The 12,395-nt window shown below is 40.6% G+C and overlaps 1 protein-coding gene across 5 annotated transcripts in view; it reads right to left on the bottom strand.

Annotated features, from left to right (window-relative positions):
• The window catches only part of LOC118395551 (zinc finger and BTB domain-containing protein 32-like), a 153,614-nt gene that overhangs the window by 137,387 nt on the left and 3,832 nt on the right, over positions 1 to 12,395 (bottom strand). For 4 of the 5 annotated variants that reach the window (XM_052465118.1, XM_052465114.1, XM_035789377.2 and 1 more), the window contains exons 2-4: positions 9,977 to 10,107; positions 9,602 to 9,784; positions 4,313 to 4,474 (exon numbers count right to left, since the gene is read on the bottom strand). The exons of the other annotated variant lie outside the window; for it this stretch is intronic. In XM_052465118.1, the coding sequence (XP_052321078.1) occupies positions 4,313 to 4,474; positions 9,602 to 9,784; positions 9,977 to 10,081 (450 nt within the window). In that variant the 5' untranslated portion in view covers positions 10,082 to 10,107. The remainder of the gene's footprint in view (positions 1 to 4,312; positions 4,475 to 9,601; positions 9,785 to 9,976; positions 10,108 to 12,395) is intronic. 5 annotated transcript variants of the gene reach the window in all.

Raw genomic sequence — 12,395 nt, 5'->3', positions numbered from 1 at the left:
GTGAGTGCTAGTTTGTGCTAAGTTGCTAGCTTGCAACTTCACTAGCAGTAAATGCTAGCCAGATAGCTAGTTAGCATAAGCTGCTAGGAGTACGAGCTAGCAACCTTACTACTAAATCGTCTGAGGTAAAATACATTAAAAAAGATAACATTTACAACTGAAATAAAGTTTCCACTAGTGACTGATATAGCTTTACAGTTAATGCAACATTATAGCCTTTTAGCTATTTTACACAGTCTTTTGGTCCCGAGAGCACACATCCCTGGGTCGCTCGTCTTTTCAGTTCGCTGCAGCTAACAACTGGAACGAGCTGCAACAAACACTCAAACTGGACAGTTTTATCTCAATCTCTTCATTCAAAGACTCAATCATTGACACTCTTACTGACAGTTGTGGCTGCTTTGCGTGATGTATTGTTGTCTCTACCTTCTTGCCCTTTGTGCTGTTGTCTGTGTCCAATAATGTTTGTACCACATTTTGTGCTGCTATCATGTTGTGTTGCTACCATGTTGTGTTGCTACAATGTTGTTGTCATATTGCTACCAAGCTGTGTTGTCATGTGTTGCTGCCTTGCTATGTTGTTGTCTTAGGTCTCTATTCATGTAGTGTTGTCTCTTGTCGTGATGTGTGTTTAGTCCTATATTTATATTTTATTGTTTTATTTTTAATCCCAGCCCCCTGCAGGATGCCTTTTGCCTTTTGGTGGGTCGTCATTGTAAATAAGAACTTGTTCTTAACTGACTTGCCTAGTTAAATAAAGGTTAAATAAAAATAAAATATCATATAGCTAAGTTAGATATGCTTTCAATAATGTTTCAACTCAAACTGGCTTGCAAAAGTTAGAAAACTAGCCAGTTTGAGTTGAAACATTATTGAAAGCGTGAAATTCATTGAGCACTGTGATTGGGTACCCAAAATTCTGGGGCGGGGCTAAGCGAAGGGTCAATTAGCTGACCATCTTGAGATGGTCAGTCCGGGGAGAAAGGCCTCAACTTCAAAACTTAGTTCTATTCATAGCAAAACTAGCTAAGCTTACCTCGCTGTACTCACTACTGCCCTTGTTTGTTGTGATTTAATGGCAAAGAAACACCCACATCAAATCAAGTGACGGTCGGTGCCATTTAAGATGATAGAGGATCATTGTTTTTATGATCATGGACTTATTTCTCTTACAGCATATTGGATGACTGTCACTATTTTATTAATCCAGCTCAATAAAACATTGACAGGTTTAGGATACTACATGATACTAAAATTTCCCTATTTTTTTATTTATTTAAAAAAAAATGTTAACCTTTATTTAACCAGGCAAGTCAGTTAAGAACATATTCTTATTTTCAATGACAGCCTGGGAACAGTGGGTTAACTGCCTGTTCAGGGGCAGAACGACAGATTTGTACCTTGTCAGCTCAGGGGTTTGAACTCGCAACCTTCCGGTTACTAGTCCAACGCTCTAACCACTAGTCTACCCTGCCGCCCCTATACCCATCATGAGGTTGCTACAAAAGGTCAAGAGAAAAATGAGAGTAATTCAGACAGTTGACACATTCAATACCGCCTTACACACTCTTGCCTGCATCTAGCTGATCTAGGGTGTAGTCATTAGTCCTACAGTTGCAAATGAGAGTTTCTTTTGGACAAATGTAGGTATGGTTCTCCCCATTTCGTTCTGTTTGCTTCCGTTTAAGAAACGTTTTTCAACACAATCGGCAGAATGAATACACAACAAACACAGTTCCCTTTCATAGCAGTTACATACAAAAAGCATGATAATTTGCTTGTTGTATAATTCCTACTCGCATCTATGAGCACTCGTCCTATCACCTTTTCCCTTTGCTTGTGGACTTCAGTGCACAACATAACAGCTGTATGTGACAAAGCGAAAAAAAACTTTCCAAATCAAACCTTCATTCCATAACTGCTAAACACTACACACAGCCTACATAGTTGTCACCTAACGTCATAGTCAACATGGCTAGCTACTAGAACGTATGTGTTAATAAACCAACTACAAACTTACAGTGTACAGCAAGCAGTTTAGCAGTTACACCGGCGGGCCCTGGTGACAATAAATTAATAAAACCAAAGCTTATCTTGACTTGGAAGAGTTCCAGTGTTGGATAGACATAGCTAGCTAGCATAGTATCCTCGCTGTTTGAGTAGGCTAAACTAGATAGCTAGCTGCATTCGCTAGTTAGATAAGTGAAAAAAATACAACAAAATATAACTGGTCTCTCGCTCTTACTTCTCTCTCATTTTTGAATGAATTAATTTGTTCAAAACTGTTCAGAGGGGCCTCCCGAGTAGCCCAGTGGTAACTGTGCTTCCAGAGATCCTGGTTCGAGTCCAGGCTCTGTCGCAGCCGGCCGCGACAGGGAGATCCATGGGGCAGCGGCGCACAATTGGCCCAGCGTCGTCCGGGTTAGGGAGGTTTGGCTGGCAGGGATGTCCTTGTCCCATCATGCTCTAGCGACTCCTGTGGCGGGATGGACACATGCACGCTGACACGGTCGTCAGGTGTACGGTGTTTCCCCACCACATTGGTGTGGCTTCTTAAGGATGACGCAGAACACAGTTCCCATGCAGGAACATCACTCAGCGGAATTTCAGAGCGCCACCTATAGTTTTGATAAAACTCAAACTTTCATTAAAATACACATTAAAGGTAGTGAATTAAAGCTAGACTCGTTGTGAATCTATCCACCAAGTCAGATTTGTAAAATGCTTTTCGGCGAAAGCATGAGAAGCTATTATCTGATAGCATGTACCCCCAAAATACTGCAACGTCTCTAACACGACAGATTTTGCGTTAGCCGGCGCTACCCAAAACGCAGAAATAAAATATAAAACATTCATTACCTTTGACAAGCTTCTTTCTTGGCACTCCTAGATGTCCCATAAACATTTATTTGGGTCTTTTTTTCGATTAAATCGGTCCATATATAGCCTAGATATCGATCTATGAAGACTGTGAAATCAAGGAAAAAACTGAGTTTGATAACGCAACGTCATTTTAAAAAAATTAAAAAGTCGGCGATAAACTTTCACAAAACACTTTGAAATACTTTTATAATGCAACTTTAGGTATTAGTAAACGTTAATAATCTATCAAAATGATCACGGGCGATGTATGTTCTTTAGCTCCACGTCTTGAAATCATGTCCGGATATTTCTCAACCAAAACATGCTGTCGGAGACCGGAAGAAATCGGCTCCCTTGTTTCGGTTTGACCAAGAAACAAATCCGAGACAAATGACAAGACTGTTGACATCCTGTGGAAGCTGTAGGTATTGCAACCTCAGCCCCATTTAATGTGGGTCACTTTTAACAATTGGTTGAAGTGGCGCATGGATATATTTTCCCATTTTCAGTGATCAGATTTTCCTGCACTTTTCGATGAAACGCACGTTCTGTTATAGTCACAGCCGTGATTTAACCAGTTTTAGAAACGTCTGAGTGTTTTCTATCCACACATACTAATCATATGCATATAGTATATTCCTGGCATGAATAGCAGGGCGCTGAAATGTTGCGCGATTTTTAACAAAAAGCTGCGAAAATTCGCAGCCTCCCTAAGAGGTTTTTAAGCGGGCCTTGTGTCAAGAAGCAGTGCGGCTTGGTTGGGTCGTGTTTCAGAGGACGCATGGCTCTCAACCTTCGCCTCTCCCGAGTGTGTACGGAAATTGCAGCGATGAGACAAGACTGTAACTACCAATTGGATACCATGAATTGGGGAGGAAAAAGGGGTAAAAAATAAATAATAACCTATTCAGAGGAGGATGGAAACTAGCTGTCCTCCGGCTACACCCTCGGTGCTACCCAAGAGAGTGCTGTTGAGGCTACTGCAGACCTTCATTGTAAAACAGTGTGACTTAAACAATTATTTGGTGATATGTGAATATATTTAGCATAGTTATCTAAAAAGTAGAACTTTTTATTGTTTCACTATGTGTATTTTTATGAAATTCACTGAGGAATGTCCTCCCCTTCCCCCTCTGAGGAGCCTCCACTGATCAAAACACACCGCCAAGACAACTCTCGTTGCCTTCAGTCATGGCTGCCAGCATTTCTTAATGTGCATTGATGAAAAACAAGTCCAAATCAGGAAGTGCAGTCGCCCTTTAAGACTAAATTAATCAAGACCTGGGACCAGATCCACAAAGAATCTCAGAATAGGAGTACTGAGTAGTATATAATCTTATTAATTATGATCTAAAAGGCTAAACTGATCCTAGATCAGCACTCCAACTCTGAGGCTTTGTGATACGGGACCTGACCTAATACCATTCAGACAGTAGTTCAGTGGGCTCACCTCAGGGAGACTGTGTGTGGTCCTTTTCTGCTCAGTTGGTTCCTCTGTGGGTTCAGGAGGAGGTGTAGTCTGGTTGACCATGGCCATGGTCCCCACAGGGTTCCTCAGACCCTCCTCACACCCCTCCTCCTTCACCAGCAGCACCTCTGGAGCCGTCTCCTCCTGGAAGAGACAGGTGATACAGATTACTGAGTCCTACACTGTAGTTACAGGATTACTTCATTGTTGTTAAACCCATTATGGTGGACATAAATATGATGTTGTGGGTAAAAATAAGTACAAAGTCATCATCAGACAAACCTGGGGGAGGGGGAGGATGCTGCGATTGTTTTCGCCGGTAGGGTGGGGTGCTGGACAAATATCACATATTTTTTTCCAGCACTGCGCTGTAGACTGATATATCATTCCACTAATACAGGACTATTAAAGGCCCAGTGCACTACTTTTGTGAACAAATATTTTCTGTACAGTAGTCGTTTGTTAGTGTGAGGGGTATGTAAAGGTATATTTATTTATATTTAAGTGTATATTGGTTATAAAGTGCTGCTGGGTGTATGCAGAATAGGGTGAGATCAGATGTGAGGTATATTAAAGAGAGTCGCAATGAAAGTCTTAGAATGAAAAGTCAAATTTTGTGTTTATTAAACATGAACACGTTTTAAATAAACCATATGAAAAACCATACTAAAAATCTGCATAAACTTGATAAACTGTATACATTTTCTCATTTTAAAAGTGTCTTGGGAAAAAAATTCAGTAGTGGAATGAAAATAATGAAATAGGCATTTGTGAACATCATAGAGTCTACACCAGTGGTTCTCAACTGGTATTGCCTGGGGACCCAAATTTGACAGTGACAATTGAGTCGTGACCCAATATTATGGACTGTTGATGATTACATTTTGTAATGTTGTATTGCAGCTGCCTTCTTGGGCAGGCTTCACTTGCAAAATAGAGTCTGTCTCAATGGGCTACAATTATGGTATTAAAGAAAAACATTACACACCCATATTAAAACTGAGAAAACGTTTATTATAAATTTAAGTGAATAAGCCATTTTAATTAGGCGATCAGTTCAGGAGTGGGGTGTAATACATGATCAGACTCAGAACATGACATTAAAACCAGTCCAATAATGTTAATGAACAGTAACACATACCAGTTTTTAAAATAGAAAAAACATAATCAATTACCATGTGAATAGTTATTTTTTAAGGTATAAGTTTTTAACCAGTTCAATAACATGTAATATGAATGTCAGAATTAATTAACAATAAAATTAACCTAGTGAACAATAACTCTTTAACCTGTTTATTTATTGTGTGTGTGTGTGTGTGTGTGTGTGTGTGTGTGTGTGTGTGTGTGTGTGTGTGTGTGTGTGTGTGTGTGTGTGCGTGGCCTCAGTGGGAGAGCTGGGGGTGTTCCTTCAGTTTGATAAGTTTATTGAAGTCTGGGTTGATGGTTGACACGGCAACTCTGAGGTCATGCTGGCTGTCCAGGCTGTATCACACCCAGACGTGATTGAGAGTCCCATAGCGCGGTGCACAATTGGCCCAGCGGCGTCCTGGTTTGGCCGAGGTAGGCCGTCATTGTACATAAGAATTTGTTCTTAACTGACTTGCCTAGTTAAATAAATGTTAAATGTAACATTTTTTTAAAATGTACAAAAAAATCCAGTTTGTTTCTGCTTTTAGTTTTCAGCACGGCCATAGCAGAGAAGCCACTTTCACACACATACTGGAAACACTTATCTCCCTCACTAGCTTTAAGCACCAACTGTCAGAGCATCTTACAGATTACTGCACCTGTACATAGCCCACCTATAATTTAGCCCAAACAACTACCTCTTTCCCAACTGTATTTAATTCATTTATTTATTTTGCTCCTTTGCACCCCATTATTTTTATTTCTACTTTGCACATTCTTCCATTGCAAAACTACCATTCCAGTGTTTTACTTGCTATATTGTATTTACTTTGCCACCGTGGCCTTTTTGCCTTTACCTCCCTTCTCACCTAATTTGCTCACATTGTATATAGACTTGTTTATACTGTATTATTGACTGTATGTTTGTTTTACTCCATGTGTAACTCCGTGTCGTTGTATCTGTCGAACTGCTTTGCTTTATCTTGGCCAGGTCGCAATTGTAAATGAGAACTTGTTCTCAACTTGCCTACCTGGTTAAATAAAGGTGAAATAAAAATAAATAAATAAACACAGATAGGTACTCCTGAAAGCTAGCATGATTCTGATTGCATGACAGGCGAGAGCAGGATACTCTCCCACTAAGCTGCACCAGAACTGTGGCAGTGTCATTTCCGGGATGCGCATGCTCAGTCCGTGATCAAATGACAGCTCCACCAGCTGAGCCTCTTCGTTGCTTGGCAACGTGACGCTTCCCGTGAAAGGGGTCCCGTATCCAGTCGTCTTGTCTCCTGTTCTCCTCCGGGAAGTAGTCGCAAAACTTTACCTGCAGCTTGACAAGATGCTGTTTAACGTTTTTATTATTATTAAATAGTACCTGCAAAACACCAGTCTCAACGTCAACAGTGAAGAGGGACTCCGGGATGCTGGCATTCTAGGCAGAGGTCCTCTGTCCAGTGTCTTTGTTCTTTTGCCCATCTTTTCTTTTTATTGGCCAGTCTGAGATTTGGATTTTTCTTTGCAACTCTGCCTAGAAGGCCAACATCCCGGAGTCCCTCTTCACTGTCGACGTTGAGACTGGTGTTTTGCAGGTACTATTTAATGAAGCTGCCAGTTGAGGACTTGTGAGGCGTCTGTTTCTCAAACTACTTGTCCGCTTGTTCAGTTGTGCACCGGGGCATCCTCTTTCTATTCTGGTTAGGGCCAGTTTGCGCTGTTCTGTGAAGGGGGTAGTACACAGCCTTGCACGAGATCTTCAGTTTCTTGGCAATTTCTCGCATGGAATAGACTTCATTTCTCAGAAAAATAATAGATTGACGAATTTCAGAAGAAATGTATTTGTTTCTAGCCATTTTGAGCCTGTAATCAAACCCACAAATGCTGATGCTCCAGATACTCAACTAGTCTAAAGAAGGCCAGTTTTATTGCTTCTTTAATCAGCACAAATGTTTTCAGCTGTGCTAACATAATTGCAAAAGGGTTTTATAATGATCAATTAGCCTTTTAAAATGATACACTTGGATTAGCTAACACAACATGCCATTGGAACACAGGAGTGATGGTTGCTGATCATGGGCCTCTGTACACCTATGTAGATATTCCATTTAAAAAATCTGCCGTTTCCAGCTACAATAGTCATTTACAACATTAACAATGTCTACACTGTATTTCTGATTAATTTGATGTTATTTTAATGGACAAAAAATGTGAACGGTAGTGTTTGTAATTTTGGAATGGTAGTGCATGTAAAACCATATCGAATGATGTCTGGGTCGTGTTTTCTCTTCTTGACAGGGCCTGGGTTGTCTGCCTTGTTGTTGACATTGGAAGCAGCAGTAGATGAAGAGGGAATTGCACGTATTAAAAACTTGTCCATGATTTTACTCTGACAGCTAAACTACATGAGTTAAATGACAGCTAACAATCCACATGTGCAATGCCTGCAGAACACATCTGAATAGTTAGCTATCAATCGAGATAGCTGTTAGAAGAAGATCTGTATTACCTGATTGGACATGTCACATTTAAAACAAAACGATGTTGCAGTGACATTTTTATTGGATCAGTGTGTTTATGTGTCGAGAAATCTGTCATTTCATTGGATCTGTGTCTGTGCGGGGTGGGGTCAGTGAGTGTGTGCAGTGCGAAAACCCTCCAAGTCCAAACGTAACAAGCCATTTCAACACTGCTGACGCACTGTACATGTAAAGTCAGCAACAATAAAAAAATAAAAGTTTCAGTGTGGCGGTTACCTTTCAAAATATATTTTTATTACATGTTTTATATTCTTGCAAAGTTCCCACAACCCCTTAAAATCCTACCGACCCCCCAGTTGAGAATCCCTGGCCTACACAGTACAAACACAATATATAACTGACTTTTTAGGCTTCTATATGCCTTTTATCTCACAAAATGTCTGGATGCAATATTTTACCCAGGAATATTCTACATTGAAATCTGTTACTCTTGTTATTTGAAATGCATCTGTGGATCTTTTCTGCTGACAACATTGAAAATGTATCTTTGTCTTTAATGCAGGGTTTGACGTAAAAGTCAGAAGCTATTGAGTGGAATGGTTAGTTTCTATGATATAGTGGAATGTTTTTTCTGCTGGAGTATCCTTAGTTACTCTCTGAATGGCCTCTCTCCCATGTGGACCTTCAGGTGAATCTTCAGATGGTGCTGGTGGGAGAATCTCTTCTCACACTGGGGACAGCTGTAGGGTTTCTCTCCTGTGTGGACCCTCTGGTGCCGCTTCAGGTCACCAGTCTGAGCAAAGCGCATGTGACACTGGGTACAGCTGAATGGTTTCACCCCTGTATGTACCCTTTGGTGCCTCTTCAGGCTGCTAGCCTGGGCGAAGTGCATGTGACACTGGGTACAACTGAAGGGTTTCACCCCTGTGTGGACCCTCTGGTGGACCTCCACCTTCCGGGGGCAGTTGAAGCCTTTGTTACAGAACATGCAGGGGAACCATTTTTCTTTACCTGATGTTGCTCCCCCTCCTTGAGCGTTGGCCCTTTGGTCCTTTGAGTTCAATAACTGATTGAAAGGGACACAGCTGTGTGAATTGGAAGGCCCAATCGATGTGGACAATGGGCCCCGATCCTTGAGCGTGTGTAAAGGGGAGTGAGTGGCGACATTTTGATTTTTCTCGAAGCTGTCCCTGTAATCTAAGAAATCTCTGCCCTGTGAGTGTCCTTCTCCTAAGTGAGTCTTGTCTATATTCCATGTCAGAGGAGCTTTGCCCTCCACTTTCACAGTCACCTCATTTACGATAAGACCATCCACTTTCTTATCTAGGCACCCTTCAGAGTACACACGACTACTGTACCGGTTCCGGTCCCCTCTAGACAGATCAGTCTGCTTCTCTAAACCCAAGGGCATGTTGCCAGGGTCCATCTCTGTAGAGTAAGAACAAAATGGATCATTGCCAGTCTCTAACGCGTCACCTGAGTCCCGATGGGAATGAACCATCCTAGGGTTAGGGTTACCGTAAAGTAAATACTCTGAGCTGGGAGCAGGAGGACAGCGCACTCGCTCCAGCCCCTCTGAGTCTGATCTGTGGTCAGATCCTGTGTGTAAGAGCCCGAATGTTACAGTTAAAGTCTCTGTTTTGAGGACGGCGTTCGGCATTCCACTGACCTCCGTGATGCTGTGTCGGGTCCTGGCCTGGGGCACTGTGGCGATGGCGAGGTCCTCCGTGACTACAGGGGGTGTCACTCCCGCCGCTGCTCCAGTCTCAATATCTCTGCTGTGTCGTGGGTCCTCCTCTCTTTCAGACCCCTTCTGCTTGACCCCAGGACCTGCAGCCTCTGCATCTGCTGACTGACACAAGAAGAGAGGAGGTTATTATCGGTATATGAGTTGAATTGGATAACAAAGTCTCACAAGCTCCCCTATGGAAGATAAATAAGAATGTACATGTAAGCAAGTGAATAGCTGAGGGGAGCCTTTCTGAAATAAATGGGCCACATTTAATGTACTGTAATTGTTTCTATGTTACACTATCACACTAACCTCTATCACGATAACATGCTGGGTTGAGGTTCCACTCCCCTCATCAACAGTGATTGGTTGGTCATCTCTCCACGCGTTGTCTTCCGCTGGCTTCACAAAGCTCATGTGGCCTTCAGTGAGATGTCCTTCACCTGAGAGAGTGATTGGGGGAAAGAGGGTGGTTAAGGTAAGTACTACTGGCAATGTTCAACTCTATATTGTACACTATTGACACCGTCTACAATTGGTAAGGATGTAAGCAGGGCTGGACTACCACATCCGGGGGACCTGGGGCACCTACAGTGGGCTCTGAAATGACTGGCACCCATGATAAAGATGAGCAAAAATGACTGTATAAAATAAATCATTCAAATACTGAGCTACATTGTATGCAACAAAAAAAAGGAATTTATATTTTATACTAATACAATTTCTCAGAGAACGATATTTTGTTTAACATCCCTGTTTTCAATGCCTTTCAATTCTTTACCTTGCGAGGACAATGGCACAGACGCTTGTTCAAAAATGTTTTATGAGTTGGAGAACACATTGGGAGGAATCTTACACCATTCCTACATACAGAATCCTTCCAGATCGTTGATATCCTTCATTTGCGCTTATGGACTGCCCTCTTCAATTCAAACCATAGGTTTTCAATGGGTTTCAAATCCAGAGACTGAGATGGCCATTGCCACATTTAGATTTTGTGACCAATTAAACATTTATTTGTGGATTTTGATGTGTGCTGGATGATCCACTTGCCGCCAAGTTTCAGCCTCTAGGCAGAGGCAACAGGGTTTTTGGCTGAAATCCTGGTACTGGGTCATGATGCCATTGATATTAACAAGGGCCCCAGGACCAGTGGAAGCAAAATAGCCCCATAACATCAAAGATGCATTTCATAAATATTACAGAAGTGTATAAATAAGACGTATTGAACACGTCTGTAAAACCACAATGAAGACATACCAAGTTGTCATTAGTCATTATGTACATTGTACGAAAAACAGAGTAATCTTAAATAGGCACATAATTCATGTTCAAATTCACAACATAACATACATAGCTTGTGAATTTGAACATGAATGATGTGCCTATTTAAGATTACTCTGTTTTTCGTACAATGTACATAATGACTAATGAAAACTTGGTATGTCTTCATTGTGGTTTTATAGACGTGTTCAATATACGTCTTATTTATACACTTTTGTAATATTTCTGAAATGCATATTGTTATATTTGGCAGCACTCATTTGTTTTTCCTTTGCCTCCAACCCCCTTCGATGTGTGGAACGGATGTGGGTGGGGGCAGGTCTACATAAGGGTGCAAATTTTAAAAAATCACAAAAGCTCTGACGAAGGCCGTGAGGCCGATACATAAGCTTATTAAATATCAGTGATACTATCAAGAGCAGTGTGCGGTTACCTTTTTCCTTCATCTTGTTCAATTGTTGCCATGCAGCTGCAAATTACATTGCTCAGATGTGCGAGTGCCTTTTGAATTTTGTATTACCAAATTATATTTTGAAAGAGGCTAAATATTTTAATTATGTTTTCTTTTCAGTCTTCTCCATTTCCACTAAATGATGTTAACTGTAAGGATTTCTTTCCTAATAATAATGTAAAATTAACACATTTACAGAAAGATTTGTGTGAAGGCTAATGTACAAAAGATGAACTGTTTGAGGCAATTAAATATTTTACATCTGGATAAACACCAGGGCTTGACGGTATACCAGTAAAGGTACATCAGAACTTTTTTGATGTACTCAAATATACATTTTTAGCATGTTTTAATTAATCCTATAAAAATGTTAGACTTTCAGGTATTCAACAAGAAGTAAGTAGAAAGATTCAGTCCATTTAAAAAACTGGAGGCGCCTTATACTTCAATGTTATGATGCGAAAATCCTGCCGAAATGCAGAGCACATAGAATAAAACATGTTTTACCAGATATTGTTCATCATGATCAGACAGGTTTTTTACATGGACAATATATTGGAGATAATATACGACAATTACTTGAAACAATTGAACATTATGAAACATCAAAGATATCAGGCCTGGTCTTCATAGCAGATTTTGAAAAGGTGTTTGACAAAGTACCACTATATAATTTATATATAAATGCCTGGATTGCTTTAATTTTGGTGAATCTCTTATACAATGGGTTAAAGTTAAGTACAGCAACCCCAGATGTAAAATAGTAAATAATGGTTACTTCTCAGAAAGTATTTAGCTTTTAAGAGGAGCAAAACAAGGCTGACTTGTCTCCATATCTATATACTACAGTATCCCTGCAGCACTTCCCTTCCCTATTTTTTCTACACATTTATTTATGTTGATTCAATTTAAGTCCAGATTACATTTTGTAACATGCAATATCAAGAGTAATGCAGTCATCTCCTGATAAATGAGTGAGTGAATGTATGTGTTTAT

Source organism: Oncorhynchus keta, chromosome 16 (genome assembly GCF_023373465.1).
Source record: "Oncorhynchus keta strain PuntledgeMale-10-30-2019 chromosome 16, Oket_V2, whole genome shotgun sequence".
NCBI lineage: Eukaryota > Metazoa > Chordata > Actinopteri > Salmoniformes > Salmonidae > Oncorhynchus > Oncorhynchus keta.
This window is presented reverse-complemented; position numbering and strand designations above follow the sequence as displayed.